The sequence below is a fragment of the Scyliorhinus torazame genome, chromosome 21 (genome assembly GCF_047496885.1).
Source record: "Scyliorhinus torazame isolate Kashiwa2021f chromosome 21, sScyTor2.1, whole genome shotgun sequence".
Taxonomy (NCBI): domain Eukaryota; kingdom Metazoa; phylum Chordata; class Chondrichthyes; order Carcharhiniformes; family Scyliorhinidae; genus Scyliorhinus; species Scyliorhinus torazame.
This window is the reverse complement of record NC_092727.1, coordinates 17,779,303-17,799,407: the sequence shown is the minus strand read 5'-3', so window position 1 is coordinate 17,799,407 and position 20,105 is coordinate 17,779,303. Positions and strand designations below refer to the sequence as shown.

The 20,105-nt window shown below is 49.7% G+C and overlaps 1 protein-coding gene across 6 annotated transcripts in view; it reads left to right on the top strand.

Moving 5' to 3' along the window:
• The window catches only part of LOC140398212 (cell adhesion molecule 1-like), a 478,240-nt gene that overhangs the window by 443,190 nt on the left and 14,945 nt on the right, over window positions 1-20,105 (top strand). Inside the window, exon 11 of one of the 6 annotated variants that reach the window (XM_072486603.1) lies at window positions 17,327-18,107. The exons of the other annotated variants lie outside the window; for them this stretch is intronic. Coding sequence (XP_072342704.1) covers window positions 17,327-17,340 — 14 coding nt within the window. The 3' untranslated portion in view covers window positions 17,341-18,107. Of the gene's footprint in view, window positions 1-17,326; window positions 18,108-20,105 lie in introns of those variants that run through there. 6 annotated transcript variants of the gene reach the window in all.

Sequence of the window (20,105 nt, the reverse complement as noted above, 5' to 3'; positions counted from 1 at the left end):
ATTTCTTAGAATTGTTAATGAAAAAATAATGATTGCATTCCTTTTAAATCAAAGCATTTAGATGCACGGATGTGACTTGAAGTTAATACAAAGAGCAAAGATATTGCCTGGCATTTATTTCATTCCTCACCAGCAACTGACTTGCAGTTAATTTAAATTCAGTGTAGTTATTAAGAACAGCAAAACAGATTTCAGAAATGAGTGTTTTATAAGACTAATCTAAATTATCATTTGCTTATGAAACCGTTCATATAGAAATCCAGGAAAAAAATTCAATTAATTTTTAGAAAGTTTATTCCATCTATATTTAGCAACACTACCGTCCCCATCCACTCCAGTTCTAGACTGCAGAAAACCTTTGAAAACCCCGATTAAAAGTGCAGTTTTCTGCCTTGGCCTTTGCCAACCTTCCTCATCCCAGGGTAGAGGTTTTAGCATTAGCACCGTAGTTTCAAGACGGGCCATTGGGCTGGTTTAGCACAGGGCTAAATCGCTGGCTTTGAAAGCCGACCAAGGCAGGCCAGCAGCACAGTTCAATTCCCGTACCAGCCTCCCCGAACAGGCGCTGGAATGTGGCGACTAGGGGCTTTTCACAGTAACTTCATTTGAAGCCTACTTGTGACAATAAGCGATTTTTATTTTGCATTTCATTTTCAAAGATCAGCCAGGATGTTTGTTGTCCGTCAGTGTCCATTGACGCCTTGGAAAGTGTGCCTGTGGGTAGACATTGAATGATAACAAAGGCTGATTTGCTTGCAAGTCCACCATGTTCGAATAACATGGTAAGGATCAGTCTGGACTCACAGTGAAGTGTGATGACTTTGACAAATATGGCCCTTGCAAGAAAACATGTGGATTAAGGGCCAGAACTTGCTTGATTTGTGAAATAATATGGCTAATTCGTTCACTTTCTTAGCAAGGTCACTTATCCACCCCTACCTGGGATAATTGGGCTAAAACTACACTGGAGAGCCACAGATTGGCAATTCATTCGTCAGGCCGTCCTAATCTCAAATAGTTTTGGCAAGCAATATTGTGTTGGTGCTGGGATTTACACAAACTTCAGTCTATAAAAAACAAACTGGGAGACATTTCGAATTTAGACCATGAGCTATTTGATTGTTAAAATATGGGGCGAAATTCTCCGTTATCGGCGGAAAGTCCGCCGATCGGCGCAAATCCGACTTGCGTCACGTCGGAAAAATGGGTCAATAGTCTCCGGCCCGAAATGGGCTAGCAGCGACGTAACGGGATCCGCGCTTGCGCAGTGGTTCACACCGTGCAGCGTCATACGCGCTGCACGGCGTGACGGCTCATAAGGCCGCGCTGCTCCCCCCCCACCCGACCGCAACACCCGACCGCAACACCCGACTGGATGGCTGGCCGTCGCTCAGCCCGAGGTTCGAGTCACGCGATGTGGAGGCGCTCCTGGACGCGGTGGAGCAGAGGAGGGACGCCCTGTATCCCGGGCACGGCCGCAGAGTTGCCCCACGCCACAGCCGGCGTCTGTGGAGGGAAGTGGCAGAGGCCGTCACCGCTGTGGCCCTGACACCACGGACCGGCACCCAGTGCCACAAGAAGGTGAACGACCTCGTCAGAGCAGGCAGGGTGAGCCTCCCCCATATCCCCCCCTCCCCCATATCCCCCCTCCCCCATATCCCCAAGTGAATCCAGCCCTAACCGTAACCTCTGTAATGCACGCGCAACCGATGGCGTGCATTCATATACCTGCCTAACAGTGTTGCCTTTTACCCCTGCCACCCCACCCCCCCCCCACCCCCACAGGAGAAGCGCGCACACAACAATAGGGAGCATGTGAGGACTGGAGGAGGGCCCGCTGATGAGAGGCCACTGACCGTACACGAGGAAAGGGCCCTGGAACTGGCTGGCGGACCTGAGGACCGGGAGGTTGCTGATGCAGAGGTCGGGGGCGTACTAGCGAGTGAGCCACCGACAGCCCGTCCCCATATCCCCCCTCCCCTATATCCCCCTCCCCCGTATCACCTGATCACTGCCTGATGTCTAACCATGCATGCTTCATTGTGTATCGCAGGACCAAACGTCCAGGCACCCATCCCCGCAGATGCAGACCGCCCGCAGGATGCCCCTCGGAGACCACGGGAGACGGAGAGACCCGCACCCTCCAGCATGCGACGCCCGCAGGATGCCCCTCGCACACCACGGGAGACGGAGAGACCTGGAGCAACAGGGAGACGACACCCCCGTCACGTGCGGGAGCGACCACCCAGCGATGAGGGGGGCAGCCACAGGCCCCCGTCACATCCGAGCCAGGACACCACTACCCAGGACACCACTACCCGGGACACCCCTACCCTGGACACCCCTACCCGGGACACCCCTACCCGGGACAGCACTACCCAGGACACCCCTACCCTGGACAGCACTACCCGGGACATCACTACCCAGGAAGACGAAATACCGGACAGTGACTCAGAGTGGATGGGTGGAGACGAACCCCCACCCCAAAGTGCCATGGACTCAGAGTGGGACGAAGAGCACGACACAACGCCACTGCTGTCACCAACACCCTCCACCATCGCAGAAACACTCACCACGGTTGGGCACTTTAGTGATGAGGCGTCTGGTACACTCACTGGTGCGCACAACACAACCGTCCCGGTACAGCAGGTGGAGGTAGGAGCAGCAGAGGGACCGGGCGGTCGGAGGGCAGCCCAGGCCAAGCGAACATCTGCCGCCCAGATGGATCCCGGGTTCCTGCAGTTACCACACCCACACATAGATCCGATGCAACCACCGACCCGGAGACGAGCGAAGAGGGTGACGGGCGGCTTGCGGCGGCTGCGGTCGCAGGTGGAGGAGTCCACCCGCGTCCAGGAGCTGGGAGTGGTCCCGGTCATGCGTGCCACCCAGGCTGACACCGCACGGGTGGCGTCCACGGTGGAGGCAATGGGTGCGACGGTGTCAGACATGGGGAACGGTTTGCGAGGCCTGGGGCCTTCCGTGCAGGCGGCGTTTGTGGCCCAGGAAATGGCTGCCCTCTCACAGGAGGCCATGAGCCAGTGCCAGCGCCAGATGGCAGAGGCGCTCAACGCCATAGCCCAGTCTCTGCAGGCCATGGCCCAGTCTCAGCAGGCCATGGCCCAGTCTCTGCAGGCCATCGCTGAGGGCATCGGCGCCAGTGGCCATGTGCGAGCCGGCGTCGCACTGTCACAGGCAGGGTTTGCCAACACCCTGGGCTCCATGGCTGCAAACCTGCAGACCCCTGTCGATACCAGCACGGGCCTCCAGGACTGGCAGCGCCAGATGTCGGGGGGGCGTCGGATGGCCAGTCCGTTCGCATCCCCCACCCATGTAGAGGCCTGGGGGCCATCGGGCACCCCGAGGGAGGAGGAGGTGGTGTGGTCCGTCCCAGCTCCCTCTGTAGGGGAGGTCCCGGTACACCGCGACACCTCGGACTCCCCCCCCCCCTTCCGTCCCAGGTGCATCGGGTGGGCAACGGGCAGGACAGGCTGGCAGCTCGCCATCCCAGTCGCCAGGGCCGCAGCCTGGCCCATCTAGGCCAGGACGCCTCAGGAAACGGCCGCCAAAGGGATCCGGTGTCAGAGGGCAGGAATCACAGGAGTCCACCTCCAGTTCTGCTGTACCGTCTGGGGAACCACGTAGACGTAGTCAAAGGGCCCGTAAGGCCAAACAATTAGACACTGAGTAAGTTGGCACGGGTGCAGGGCACAGATGAGTTTTAGGGGCTAGGGCACGTGCATGAACTCCTTTGGTTATTAAAGTCAATGTTACACCTACCGAAGCTGCCTTTGTGCTCTGTCCAAAGTGTGCGGGCGTGTCATGTACGTTGAGCGCAAGTGTGTGTGTGACGGGTGGTCTTACCTCAGCCCCAGGTGAGTCTGCCCCCTTCCCCCTGGGCCGCCATCAACATCCCCCGGGCAGAGGACGGGACCGTGCGCTGCAGTGTCACAGCCGCATGCAGGGATGGTCCGGGTGGATGGTGGTACTGTGGCCATGGGTCAGACATAGTCCAACGATGTAGAGCCAGGAGCTCATCGGAGGCGGGTTGTCATCATCCTCCATGGCCTGCGATAGACACGCGTCCACCCGCAACTGGGTGAACCCGGCCCGTTGTGCCGCCGGTGGATCGGCAATTGGGGGTGGGGGGGTGGTGTGCATGCGGGTGGGGTGTGTGGGGTTGGGGAGGGGGGTGAGGGTGCTGGGTGGGTGGATGGGTGGGGGGTGTGGGTGGTCGGCTGTTGTCATGGTGTGCGGTCTGTGGCCATACTACCCGATTCCCACGCCCATCTAGTCAGTGAAGCGGGCGTCTATCAGTCTGTCCCGTGCCCGCTGGGCCAGCCGGTAACGGTGGACAGCCACCCGCCTGTGTCTACCCCGTCTGCCCTGACCATTGCCCCCATCCCCCTCATCTGGGGAGGACTGGGCCTCTTCCTGCTACTCCTCCACTCCGCCCTCCTCTGCCTGCGGCACATCGCCCCTCTGCTGGGCTATGTTGTGCAGGACGCAGCACACCACAATGATGCGGCCGACCCTATCTGACCGATACTGGAGGGCGCCCCCAGAGAGGTCCAGGCACCTGAAACGCATCTTCAGCACGCCAAAGCACCTCTCGATCACTCCCCTTGTCGCTACATGGGCATCATTGTAGCGGTTCTCCGCCTCATTGCGTGGCCTCCGTATAGGCGTCATCAGCCACGATCGCAATGGGTAGCCCCTGTCGCCCAGCAACCAGCCCCTCAGCTGGGGATGACGTCCCTCGTACATGCCGGGGATGGATGACCGCGACAACACGAATGAGTCGTGTACACTGCCTGGGTGACGGGCGCAGACGTGCAGGATAATCATGCGGTGGTCGCAGACCACCTGTACGTTCATCGAATAGGTCCCCTTCCTATTAGTGAACACGGCCCTGTTATCTGCAGGTGGCCGCACGGCGACGTGCATCCCATCGATCGCGCCCTGGACCATGGGGAACCCGGCAACGGCAGAGAAGCCCACGGCCCGGGCATCTTGGCTGGCCCGGTCCACGGGGAAGCGGATGTAGCGGTGCGCCATGGCATAAAGGGCATCTGTCACTGCCCGGATGCACCGATGCACCGATGTCTGCGATATGCCGGACAGGTCCCCACTCGGTGCCTGGAATGACCCCGTTGCATAAATGTTCAGGGCCACCGTAACCTTGACGGACACGGGGAGAGGGTGTCCCCCGCCAGTGCCACGCGGTGACAGGTGTGCCAGCAGGTGGCAGATGTGTGCCACGGTTTCCCGGCTCATCCGGAGTCTCCTCCTGCATTCCCGGTCCGTGAGGTCCTGGTATGACTGCCGGGGCCGGTACACACGGGGCGCCCTCGGGTGCCTCCGTTGCCGTGGGGCCGCGACGTCCTCCTCCCCCTCCTCGTCCTGTCGGTCAGGTGTCCCTCCAGCCTGGGCGGCTGCCGCCTGCCCCTCTGCGGCAGCCTGCGCCGCCTCTCTGGCACGCTCCTCCTCCTCATCCAGGGCAACATAGACATGAGCGGCTGCCACCACGGCGGCCAACATCGCTGGATGATCTGAAAACATGACGGCCTGGTGGGGGGAGGGGAACGACGACATGTCATCATTGCCCATATCCCCTCCTCCCCCCAGCCAGGTGGCATGGACCGCATGGGTCCAACTGTTGGAGGCTGGCACCTGGCCAGGTGGACCAACTCACTTGCCCTCCCATCCCCCTCCTCGGCACGGACCCCCCCCCCCCAACCTCCACCCCGGCACGGACCCACCCCCAACCTCCACCCCGGCACGGACCCCCCCCCAACCTCCACCCCGGCACGGACCCCCCCCCCCCAACCTCCACCCCGGCACGGACCCCCCCCCCAACCTCCACCCCAGCACGGACCCCCCCCCAACCTCCACCCCGGCATGGACCCCCCCCCCCCAAATTCCACCCCGGCACGGCACGGACCCCCCACCCCCCCAACATCCACCCCAGCACGGACCCCCCCCAACCCCCAACCTCCACCCCGGCACGGACCCCCCCCCCAACCTCCACCCCGGCACGACACGGACCCCCCCCCCCCCCAACATCCACCCCAGCACGGACCCCTCCCCAACCCCCAACCTCCACCCCGGCACGGACCCCCTCCCGGCACTCCCCCGGAGCCCAGCCTACTCTAACCACCCCCCCCCCGCACACACACACACACAACCCGAGACACACCTCTCCTCAGGCAATCAGACTGCAGCCAAGCCATTTCCTGCCCAGAGCCAACCCCCCAGGCCGTCACTCACCTCCACGCTAGTCGGCGTGAGCCTGGAGCACCGGGTCACGCCGATGAAAAGGAGGTTTGATTCACGTCAACGTGAACGGTCATCACGTCGACGGGACTTCGGCCCATCCGGAAGGGAGAATATCGGCAGGCCGAAAATCGGCTGCCTTGCGCAGACCTGTGACATTCTCCGCGGCAGCGGCGCCATTAACGCCCCGCCGACTTTTCTCCCTTCGGAGACTTCGGCGGGGGCGGGGGCGGGATTCACGGCGGCCAGCGGCCATTCTCCGACCCTCCGGGGGGTCGGAGAATGACGCCCATGAACTCAAACTGAAAATGCCCAGGAAATATCTTCCACTGAATGAGTACTGAAGTTCTTGTAATGAGCGGCAGAGTGGTGAAGAACCAGCAAAGGACAGACCGTGATTAATGGCATAATCACAGTGACAATGTGGTATCCGCAGATTAATCAGATAAAGCAAGCTTACCAGGTTTCAACCCAAGCAAGCGTGTAGATTGAAGGTGGGGGTACCAGGTGGAAGTTGAGGCACCCTCTTTCCCTCCACCCCCAGCCCCCATTTGTGTGGTGTGAGGGAATTCAAGACAAAATATGTTTTTGAACTGATCTGTCACTGCTGTAGTCTGTGTAGGAACCCTTGTATCTTGTGAGAAGTATTATGCAGCTCAGGGAAAATGATCTGTGAAAAGACTACAAATTACATGGTCCTGACAGCTACCGGTTATCGCAAGCCCCAGTAAGTGTGTGCTCTGCTTCTCAGCCCCCTCCCCCTCTTCCCCAGCCAAAATAAGTAGCGTGTGACTTACCAGGTATTTACAGCACTGGTTAAAATCATTGTAGTCAATCATTGCAACCATTCTAAACTTCTCGATCAGAGCGTCATGATGAAGTTCTAAATCTCACCTGCTCTGCTCCTTCCTGGCTCAGAAATTAGATATTTCTGTTTTTTTTTTATAAAGTGTAATGAATTTGCAGTTGAGCATTACTGTGCAATATCAGATTGCGGGGATGTGGATGTATCAGTATTTGCAACGATACGTGGGTCAATTCACCCATCCAATTAGGGGGACATATCCTGGAGGGACTGTAACGCGAAAATCATACTGTGGTCAATTTAACAACTAATCTCAAAGTGAGAACTGTCAGTTCTAAGCTTATTGGAGTGGGCTTTCGAGTTTCGATGTTGCCACCCATGGCAGTGAACGATTGCAGTCCTTTACTGAGCACAAGGACTCGAGGTCGAAGAGCGACTTGTCAGATATTTCATCCAATTACTCTTCAATGAAAACATTCTGTTTCGTCCCTCCCACACCCTGCCCATTCACTTAATGTGAGTGCCATTCTCCTTTTTAATTTAATCATCATCTCGACAGCTTTCACCACCTACACTGGAGGCTTTTGTGCACCTGTTAACCTTTTCTACTTCAGCATTCATTTATTATCTTGATAATTTACAACATTTTATTAGCTTCTCCCCAAACTTGAAGGCCTGCTGGTTCCTGTTGGATAGCTCGTTAATTTCCCTTATGATTAAATTGCAAGTTGGGGAACACAAAGTATTAACTTGTGCTTTAATAACTTGATTTACTTTTCATTATGTTGTTGTCGACTATCTGATGCCGAAGCTTTCTTTAAATTAGTGAGGTAGAAACCTTCCTTGTGTGCAGTGCTTACTAATGTAGCCTTGCCCTTTTTAAAAGAAACACATGCATAAATGTTAATTTCTGTTCATGCTACGCTTGAATTTTAAAAATATTTTTTAAATAGTTGTTAAAAAATGTTCATGTTGAACAAAACCATCCAAAACGATGAACCAAAATGACATAATAGAAAACAAGCAAAAGCACACATTAGTGTTAAACAAAATCTAAACTGAACTACTCAACAACCGACAGTGACTAGCCCCTTAAAAAAGGAAATGCTTGGCTGCCATCTTATGTAGAACCCCTCCACCAACGCTCTTGTGGCGTGCTTAACCTTCTCCAAATTATAGAAAAGGCATGAGGTCACCCAACCAAGCCAAGGCACTAAGCGGAGGAGGAGATGTCCAGCTCGTCTCTGGGCTGTCAACAAAACAAAAGCGAGGACATCCACCTTCAGCCCCGGCTGAATATTCGGGGAATCTGATAGCCCGAAAATGGCCACCAGCGGACATGGATCCAAATCTACATTTAGTACCTCCGACATGATGTTAAAGAAAGAGGCCTGGATCTTACCAACTTGGGACAAATGAGTGTGGTTAACCGCAACCCTAAGAGCAGGTTCACACTTACACTCCACCATGGAGAAGAGTCCACTCATCCTCGCTTTAGTCAGATGAAATGAAAATTGTCACAAGTAGGCTTCAACTGAAGTTACTGTGAAAAGCCCCTAGTCGTCACATTCCGGCGCCTGTTCGGGGAGGCTGGTACGGGAATTGAACCGTGCTGCTGGCCTGCCTTGGTCTGTTTTAAAAGCCAGCTAGTTAGCCTTGTGCTAAACCAGCCCCTATGTGCACCACCGTGAAGTGAATCAAACTTAGCCAAGCACATGAAGACAAAAGAGTTGACTCTGTGAAGGGTTTCATTCCATACCTCCTTATCCAGGATGGGAGCCAATTCACACTCCCATTTCATCCTCACTTCACTCAATGGAGTTGACTCCTCTGAGCGGATATGGCCATATATGCCCAAAATAGTCCTCCCATCAGATGTTCCCGGTCAAAGACAAAATCGCCCTCAACTAAGAAGAGGGTGGGTGCTGAGGGAAAGGAGGGGAAATCCTTGCATGGAAAATTACAAATCTGAAAATACCTGAAGAGACTGGAGCCAGACAATTGGAATTTCTCTGCCAACTCCTTAAAACTAGCAAACCTCCTCTTCACGGACAGATCTCCAAATCTCTCGAGACACTTCCCCTCCCATGACTTAAACGTCGAGTCCAAACCTGCTGGTAGAAAAAGATGGCTCTTGCAGATAGGAGCTTGCAAAGACAGGGAACAGAGCTTGAAATGTTGCCTAAACTGCTCCCAGGGTGGAAACAACCACTGGATTCGGAGACCACCAAGAAAAAGGAAATGATGCAGTAACTAATCTTCAAAGGCTAGAAACAGTGCAGGAGCTCACTCCCATTTGTCCCCATATGGAACCAGGATCGCTGAACCACAGCAATATTTTCTGAATATTTAACCCTGCTGCCTCACGGCGCGAGGTCTCGGGTTCGATCCCGACTCTGGGTCACTGTCCGTGTGGAGTTTGCACATTCTCCCCGTGTTTGCGTGTGTTTCGCCCCCACACCCCAAATATGTGCAGGGTAGGTGGATTGGCCATGTTAAATTGCCCCTTATTTGGAAAAAAATCAATTGGGTACTCTAAAATTTTTAAAAAAAAAGGTTTGTAAGTCAAAACACAATTAACATTTATTTATAACAGAAATAAAGGTGAAATATGCAGTCAACGTGCAGCCAACCTACTATTTCCCCCCACCCCCACCCCACACCGCTCCTCCTTTGGCCGTCACTCCCAATGAATTGGGCACTCTCAATTTTTTTTAAAAATCTTCTGAATATTGGCTGCCCAATAGTAAAACAATAAATTGGGTAAAGCCAGGCCCCCTGATTGTCTGTCTCCTTGGAGCAAAACCCCATGGATCCTTGGAGTCTTACCATCCCAGATAAAGGAGGACATTAATGTGTTGACTTTAATAATAAAGGACTTGGGGAGAAAATGGGGAGTCATTGAAAAAGGAATGAAAATCACAGGAACAGGTTCATTTTAATAGTCTTAACCTTACCTGCCAAGGATCGGGGAAGATTATCCGATCTCTGTAAGTCTGACTTAACACTGTCAATCAGATTAGTGTAATTTAATTTATGAAGCGAGGCCCAATTGTGGGTCACCCGGACCCCTGGTTAACGAAGGCTAGTTTTGGCAAGGCGCAAGGGTAATGTCTCCAGTTAGGTTGTGGGGGGGGGGGGAGGGAAACATTCACTCTTTCCAAGTTCAACTTGTAACCAGAGAAGGAGCCAAAAATACTGGGCAGTTTCATTACCTCACCCGTAGCGGGTACTGGTTCCGTAATACAGAGAAGTAGGTCATCAGCATAAAGGAACACCTGATGCTCCACCCCTCCCTCATTTGTCCCACTCCACTTACTAGAGGACCCTCTTCAACCGACAATAACCAGGGTATTCGATGAACACTAGCAGTGGGGGACGTAAACCGTAGTCACATTCAGGAAATAAACTTGCGGCCAAATTCAAGCCTCCCAAGAATCTCAAGCAGATCCTCCTACTCCATTCCATCAAATGCCATTTCAGCATCCAGGAAAACAATCACCTCCGATTCGGGCACGGGGAGGGTTAAAGAACAACGTTTAGCAGGTGATGTATATTGGCTGACAATTGTCAACCTTAACGAAGCCTGTCTGATGCTCCGAGATCACCTCTGGGAGGCAGGGCTCCAGCCACAGCGCCAGCACCTTAACAAGTAACTTGACATCCACATTTAAGAGTGAGATAAGTCGATACAACCCACACTCTGTTGGGCCTTTGTCTTTCTTTGGAGTCAAGAAGATTGAGCATGTGTGAGGGTAGAGGGCAATGAATCCTGGGATAAGGAATCATTAAATATGTCCAGAATTAAAGGCACCAACTGCTCCGTGAACTACTTATAAAATTAATTGGGAAAACCATCCGGACCAAGGTTTTGATAGTCTGCATCAAACCGATGCATTTTATAATTTCATCCAGTCTCAACGGAGATTCTAACTCCTCGCTGCTCTCCAACTCCACCACTAGGAAGGATAAGGCATCCAAAAAGTCAAACATGACCGTTCCCTCCACCAGAGATTCCGATCTATTAAGGCCACGATAGAAAGATTCAAAATCTGAGGAGGAGCAAAAACCAGGCTACCGTTCGAGTTGTACAATTTCCCAGCTTAAGCCGGTGAGCAAAAAGGCAACTGGTCTTCTCCCCGTATTCATAAAACACTCCCCTCGAGTGTCGCAACTGGCCCACTGCGCTGTCTGTCGATAATGGCTCAAATTGTGTTTGCAGCCTTTTCCTCCTTGCCAACAATACCGTGGTAAGGGCAAGTGAGAACTGTGGTCCACCTCAAGATTGGAGTCCACCGGCCTCTGCTGCTCCACCCTTGCTGTCTTCACCAGATGCACTCTATAGGAGATAACCTTCCCCCTGAGAACCACCTTAAGGGCTTCCCGCAGCTTGGAAGATAGGATTGACTCACTTTTATTAAATTTTACACCGTCCCCAATGGCAGCGGACACGCGATCATAAACTCTTGTCCACTAATAATATTGTGGCCAACCTCCATGGCGGCCGTTGGGAGGCACCTGACCCTAGTGCCAAATCAACAAAGTGCGGGGCATGGTCCGAAATCAGAATTGCTGAGTACTCCGCCATCACCACTGAAGGGAGGATAGACCTATCACCACAATCGCCAGGATACCTGGTGAACATGTGAGAAAAACCGAAAGTCTTTATCACCTGGGTGCAAAAAGTGCCAACGATCTCAGCCACCGCCCCCCCCCACTCCCCCATCTGCTCCATGAAAGACAACAAAGCTCTGGCCACCATTTTAAAAAATAATTTTGAATCCAAACATATCTGAATGGCAGACAAGCCAACCTTCAAAGCTGCGACAGTGAATAAAGACAAGATTCTATGAATCAGCCTGCGCAGTCGTTCCCTCTATGTCGGGTCGGGTGTTAGAAATGCCTCTGGTCTCCTTGAGTAAATGAGGGGATCGACCCGGCTTCCTGTTTCTGATGGCAAGCCAGTGCTTCCTGCTCCTGTGCGCGTCGGTGTCAGGACCCAACTCAGTTCCTCATGAATATTCCAGCCATGAATTGGCCGCCGACACTTAGCACACAGTCTCAGTCATGGGAAACAGCCACTTGAATGAAGCCGCAGTGGAAACCATAGTGCAGCAGAGTTCAATCCCTTTAGAATGGAAAGTAGGGACAAAAAAATTGAAGTGTTATGAAAGTAAATAAGACTTGCATGAAATTAAATGCAGCTCTACCCATGAAACCTATTCACATTCAAGATGACGGCTCTTTGACACCTCTGAGGATTTCACTCCTCCCCCAAACACACACACACACCAAGTCACTGAGCGCAAAGGCCAGAATACTTCAGTGTAGTGTGCGAACATGTTGATATTCTGTGGCAAGATCTCTTGCCTTTGATAGAAGTGGATTAGGTGTCGGGAGACCAAGCAGGAGCAGGGGCATGAAGCATAAGTCTGCCCTATAAGGGAGAGAAATGCTATCTTCCTAATTTCATTAGGTTCCCTGAAGAAAGCAATAATAGAAATAGCTGTTAGTATTGTCAGGAAACGTCCTGCTCAAGTTGCAGTGGTATTTATTAGCGACAATGTTGCGCGAATTGCTGAAATTAAAGATACTTTTTAGCGTGACAAGTTGTAATTCACCAAAGTGACATTTCATGTTACACGAAAATAAAAAGTCATTTAATCATGTGGCAGAGCTTTGAGTGCAGCGAATATCTGTTGAAACGTGCCATGAGGGGTACCAAGGGTTTTGATTCAATGATTTGAATGATTGCTGCCCCATTATGTTGTTTAGTATCACCAACTCTGCACATGGAGAAACAAAATGCGTTATCTTTTCACTTGGGTGTTAGAGTCACAGAAATGTTCTTGCGCCGTTTCAGGCCAAGAAGCCAAATGGCCTTATCCAATGTCTTCTGCTATCCTCTCTGAAGATGGTTGCCAGGATGCGTGTAAGACGCAACTTGAGGCGATGCTACCTCTGAAACATCAACCTCCTGTAACTGGCATAAGTTTGATTTTTTTTTTTTTTCTTCTCCACCCTCCCAAAGTGAGAATGAGTTTCGGGGATTAAAAATAAGTGGATTTGGAGGGGAGCGGGGGCAGGCTGGGAGAGGGAGAGATCTGTGATTAATTAGTCATCCATGAAGTGGTCTTGAGAGGGCAAAAGAGCATTGTCTTGCTTCAGAAATAGTTTTACAAAGCATTTGTCCTTTCGTGCAACATTATTTTTAGGTTGCTAGGGTGCACCGCTGCATCCCACCACTTGGGAGTGTGACATTTAAACTTCCGACGCAGTACAATTAGCATTAGGCAGATCATGTAACATGAAAGCCGAATATACATGCCAAAACAAATCTCGACATGAAAGGCCCCCTCTATGAATCTGAGGTCCAATTGCCAAATCACCCTAACCCTAAATGGTGCTTTAAATAAATTGTTACATCCCTTGACTTCAGTGAACTTTCAACTTCAATATTTCCAATCTTGGTCACCAGTTTATTTGTATGCTTTGGATTTGAGTCAAATCTGTGTCATTCTGAAGTTTATTTTCTTTTAAATGAAAATGAAAATGAAAATCGTTCATTGTCACGAGTAGGCTTCAATGAAGTTACTGTGAAAAGCCCCTAGTCGCCGCATTCCGGCGCCTGTTCGGGGAGGCTGGTATGGGAATTGAACCCGTGCTGCTGGCCTGCCTCGGTCTGCTTTAAAAGCCAGCGATTTAGCCCAGTGTGCTAAACCAGCACAAACTAATGTATTAACATTAATGTGTTATGTGTAACAATAGATACAGATTGAAAAATGTAAATCACTGGCGACGGATTGTCAATGATGCACTGGCACACCATAGATCTTCTAAACTTGTGGAAAAACTTATCTGTTTCCTATAATTAATTAAGGATAATGAATATAAAACAGGATATGCACTAAAATGAGCAAATAGAGAAAATAAGAACTTGACTGATTGTGAATGAGTTCTCATATATATATATATATATATATATAACACTCTGATGTATGCAGCACCTGTGGTTTCTGGAGCTTTTGTGATTATTGAAGCACAAGTCAGGTTGAATCTTTGGTATTGCAACAAAAATATCAGATTTCCAAACATTTGCTCCTCCTGGAGAATTAAAGTTCTTTGTGGGACCCTTCTCCAGAAATAAGGTTGAAGTGGCCAAAGACGTGTTGCAGGATTCTGCACGATTCTGTATGGGGAATACACCAGTGTCACATCCTTCATCAAAGATTTGGAGTGGGAATCACTTACAACAGAGGAGGGAGTCAAATAGTGTAGCCACCTAAATTGGCCAACTCACGATTTAAAATGGCAAACGGCAAAGGCTGATGGGAAAGTCAGCCAACATAGACAGAAACCAGCAGCTGCAGGTTTGCTGTGTATTTACCTCTGCAAAGGCCAGGCAACATCGATACCAGCGACCATCAGCATAACAAAGTAGCAGCCATCTGCATACTGATAAGCAATCCCCGGGAACAATAAGTAACATTTTGGACACACAAAGCAAAGCCAGACTCCTCGGCGCCAGCAGGAGCCAACACAAAGAAGGTGAACGAGCACCTCAAGACTGCCCATCGATCAGGGAACCGCTCCAGTATTGGAGAAAATCGAACCAAGCGATTGGGACAAATCCAATCACTTGGGACCAGGTACAGGGTCCGTCCCGAAAGGCGGGAAGCCCCTGGGGACTATAAGAGTTGAGCCCCAAGTTCAAATCGCTCTCTCTTCAGCTCTCTTCACCTCTGCGTCCTGCCCGGGTCACCCAGCAACATGAACCAACATTGACCGTGACCGGTGCAGTGACTCCCGACAAAGTAAGTCTTAATTCAACGCTCGCTACGAGATAGGCGCTCCTAGCTACCAATCCGTACCAACTTCGAATCCCGCAGACTCCGAACCCGAACGAAAGGCCATTTGTTCCCCTGACCTGGTGGGCCAGTCCGAAGTTAAGTATAGGCCTGTTAGTTGTAGAAGTAGCTTAGACGTAGAATTTGTGCATGAGTAGCGATTACTGTGCATAATAAATGTGCTTTGATTTGAATCTTACTAATCGGTGTATTGGGTTATTGATCATTACTCGGACTTGAACCTCATGGTGGTATCATAAAGATACCTGGCGACTCGAGAGCAAAGGTAATAAAACAGCAATTGAACCAAGGAGAAAACCAGCAACAATAGAATATCCCGTGTTTTATAAAATATGAACTGGACTAGTGGGAATTGGCAGGAACAAGTACCTGGAGCCCTCTGGCAATGGCAAAATGCAAGTTAGCCTTCCCACAAGCTACAAAGACCATTTGTTTCCAAGACAGTGTGTTTATAACCTTTCTTCATGAGGACACTCCCACAATGAAACAAGCTCCCAAAGGAAATAGTTACTGCCTCGTAACTTGAAACTTCAAGACCCACCTTTAGATTGTTTCCATTTAAACGTTTTCATTATCGGGACTGCCGTTTCAGCAGGTCATGCCTGGTTTAGCTAGCGCTATCCATTTAACTGTTGGCGAAATACAGATATTAGTCTGTGATGCCGACACAACTAAAACAGAAGTGAAGACCCTGAAAGACTGGGCTAGTTATCACAGCACCCCCTGAAGACATCTAGAAAGAGTAGGATGGATAAATGGCAACAAAGGTTGCCTACAAATGAGACGAAGACATGCAGGTTAGGAACATCAAACAAAATCTTGGAGGAAAAGATGAATGGAGAGAGGCAAGTATTCTTCAATCTCTCTTTACAACAATCTGAGGTCCCTATCTGCTTCAAGAAGACGATCATCATCCCTGTACGAAAATAAAGTCAAGCAGCGTGCCTTAATGACTATTGTCCAGTGGTTCTGACATCCATCATCATGAAGTGCTTCAAAAGGTTAGTCATGGCACGAATCAACTCCAGCCTCCCGGATTGCCTTGATCCACTACAGTTCGCCTACCGCTGCAACAGGTCCACAGCAGACACCATCTCCATGGCCCTGCACTCTACCCTGGAACACCTAGATAACAAAGACACCTATGTCAGACTCCTATTTATCGACGACAGCTCAGCCTTCAACACCATCATTCCTACGAAACTCATCTCCAAACTCTGTGGCCTTGGCCCCAGCTCCTCCCTCTGTGACTGGATCCTGAACTTTCTAACCCACGGGCCACAGTCAGTAAAGATAGGCAACAACACCTCCTCCATGATCATCCTCAACACCGGTGCCCCACAAGGCTGTGTCCTCAGCCCCCTACTATACTCCTTGTACACCTATGACTGTGTGACCAAATTCCCCTCCAACTCGATTTTCAAATTTGCTGATGACACCACCGTAGTGGGTCGGATTTCAAACAATGACGAGACAGAGTACAGGAATGAGATATCGAATCTGGTGAACTGGTGCAACGACAATAATCTCTCCCTCAATGTCAACAAAACGAAGGAGATTGTCATCGACTTCAGGAAGCCTAGTGGAGTATATGCCCCGGTCTACATCAATGGGAACGAAGTAGAAAGGGTCGACAGCTTCAAGTTTTTAGGTGTACAGATCACCAACAAGCTGTCCTGGTCCCCCCCATGCCGACACTATAGTTACGAAAGCCCACCAACGACTACTTTCTCAAAAATTTGGCATGTCAGCTACGACCCTCACCAACTTCTACAGATGCACCATAGAAAGCATTCTTTCTGGTTGTATCACAGCTTGGTATGGAGCCTGCTCTGTCCAAGACTGCAGGAAACTACAAAAGGTCGTGAATGTAGCCCAGTCCATCACTCAAACCAGCCTCCCATCCATTGACTCTAGAATTCCCGCTGCCTCAGAAAGGCAGTCAGCATAATTAAGGACCCCACGGACCCCGGACATACTCTCTTCCACCTTCTTCCGTCAGGAAAAATATACCAAAGTTTGAGGTCACGTACCACCCGACTCAAGAACAGCTTCTTCCCTACTGCCATCAGACTTTTGAATGGACCCACCTCGTATTAAGTTGATCTTTTCTCTCCACCTTGCTATAACTGTAACATTATATTCTGCAGTCTCTCCTTCCTTCCTTATGCACGGTATGCATTGTTTGTACAGCATGCAAGAAACAATACTTTTCACTGTATACCAATACATGTGACAATAATAAATCAAATCCAATCTCCGGAAAACCTAAGTCATCGGGACAGAGAAAATATGAAAAGGAAATTGGGAAAAACTGGAAATTGGTGTCCAATGATTTATAAAATCTGAATTTAAACAGGGATTGTATGTTTCTTAGAAGGAAAAATGTGAAGAAAGTTACTGGTGAAGAGCTGAATGAGGGAAAGGAAGATCCATTCTTCTTGTACAGATATGTCTCTATGCTAATGCAAGATGAAGCAAAGGATGAAAAACTGAGAGCAGGAATTTGAAACGTGATGAAACACCTCAAAGAATCAGTTATGTTGTGAAATGGAAATTGTCCAAGATTTGTTGCAGCTGCTCCCATTATGACGGAGATGGTAACTGCAGTACCACATGATGTAGAACTGAGGAACACTGACATGGATCATCAATTGTTTGTTTGTTGATTCGGTCCTAGTTGTGAGCAGGCCATTGAACATTCCTCGACTTGCAAAGGGGGGAAGAAGTCAGTCGTGGTTCCTGATGATGATGATATTAAAGTGGAGTGTCATGTAACTTTAGGGGGTTCCTTGGCAGTTCCAACTAACCCTTCCAAAGTCTTTAATCCAAGAAAGTCAAGTGCCTGAGAGATATCTGCAATAGAAGTATGGACAAGCCAGAACTAAATAATGACCATATACATTGGTGGGGAAACCAGGTCAACATCTTTGCATGTAGAACACAACTACTGGCAGCATCACAACCTCAACCAAGGCACTGCAAACCCCCCCCCCCCCCCCCACCCCCACTTCACACCCCACCTGTTCTGGCCCCAAAAACACTGAAACAAGGGCCATTTAGTTTTAATGGAGCCGTTTCAGTTATGCTATATGTGATGGCATAGCTTTGTGTCCACACTGTTTTCCTGTTTTGTAACAATAAAGAAATGCAATGGAGATCCTGGACTCATGCTTATTTTTTGGAGAGTTAGTTCATTCTATAACCATAAAGCCTGGCACTTTTCCCAACTTATGAAGTGTCACTTGTGCACTTTCTCGGGTCAATAGAGGTTCCAAATCTGATCCACCTTTCTTGGAACTCCATGGGCTGGATTCTCCGCCCCGCCACATTTCTGCCTCAACCCGCCCGCGGGATTTCCGTTACTCCGGCCGGTCAATGGGATTTCCCATTGTGGGGCAGCCCCACGCCGTCGGGAAACCCCCGGGCGCCAGCAAAACGGAGAATCCCGCCCCATGTTTGAATCCCTCCGGTCACATTCCTGCCCCTGTCACAGGACTGAAACAGCTCCTACCAAGGTCAGGAATGACATCCTATTTGAATGTGACAAAGGTAAACTTTCCCTCCTCTCTCATCTCTACCTTTCTGCAATCTTTGACATGGTTGACCACACCATCCTGCTCCAACTGTTGGCCAGTTGAGGGGCACTGTTCTCAGGTGGTTCCGCTCTTAACTATCTAATCATAGTCAGTTGTAATGACTTCTCTTCCTGCTCTCGCATCAGTACCCCTGATGACCCCCCCCCAAGATTCAGTCCTTGGTCCCTCCCCGTGCCCCATTTCTCATCTACTTTGCCTTGGCAGCAAAGGCGTTTGTTTTCACCTGCTTGCTGACGACACCGGCCTCTATCTAACCCCCACCACCTCTCTCAATTCCTCCACAGTTGCGGCATTATCTGACTGCCTGTCCAGTAGTCAATGAGCAGAAACATCATCCAATCACATGTTGGGAAGATTGAAGCTTGACGTCATCCAAGATTCTGCTACCCACATCTTAACTGGCAGCAAGCCCTGTTTTCCCTCTCACTACTATGCTCCCTGCCCTACACTGGCTCTTGGTCAAGCAATATCTTAACTTTAGAATTCTCTTCCTTGTATTTCGAATCCATCCATGGTCTTGCCCCTCCCCCATGTCTAATCTCCTCAAGCTCCACTACCCTTAAATATCTCCACTCCTCCCATATCCTGGCCTTGCGTAAATTCTCTGTTACCCTCGCTCCGCCATTGGTGACCATGTCTTCACCTGTCCAGACCCCAAATTCTGAAATTCTCTCCCTGCACTTCTCCGAAACCATTTTCCTCTTTTAAGACACTCCTCAAGTCCTATCTTTCGATCAACGCTGATCGAGATTGCTGTCATCTGACCTAATATCGCCTTGCGACTCAGTATGATACTTTGATTTACAATGCTCCTGTGAAACACCTTGTGACATTTCATTGCATTAAAAGCACTATATAAATATTTATTTTTATTCAAGAGCTATTCCAGATGTTTCATGATGGGCAACGCCCTCAAGTAGAATATTACACCTCCCAACGTGCTCCATCTGATAATGTACTTATTCTGTACTTGCTTCAGATAAATCGCAGTTACCCACTTAATCTTCAGGCTTTCTATTGAAAGAAAAATTCAAAATACAACGTGCATGTGAAAGATTAAATTAATTTGTTCCTGGTTGGTGTCGGTGCAGAGTGGAGTGATTTACTTGTGCCACTTTCATGTGCCAAATTTAAATTAACAATCCTATTTAAATAAATGCATTGAACCCATGGAATACAAATGAAATGTCATTTTTAGTTTTGCAGTCTGCAACTTTATTGAATTTTTCTATTGATTTATAAACTAACAAATAAATAACGGCACAGAAGTCACAATCCAATCTGTGTCACTTGTTCCTTTCTTTAAAAAAAATAAGAAGCTTGCTTTACTTCAAAACCTGCATCACAATTGTGTCACTTGGAAACATTTTAATACGAGTTCTAGTGACCTCATTCGGGTGGCACAGCTATTTCGTTTTTGGAAAGAAAGGAAGCCTTATGCAGGTGTATTTTTCATGTAATGCAATTACTGTTTAAACCAGAGAAGATGTTGAACATTAGCTTGGGAGAGCCCGAAGCTATTTTCTTTTTTAAAGTATTTTTATTAAGGTTTTGCAG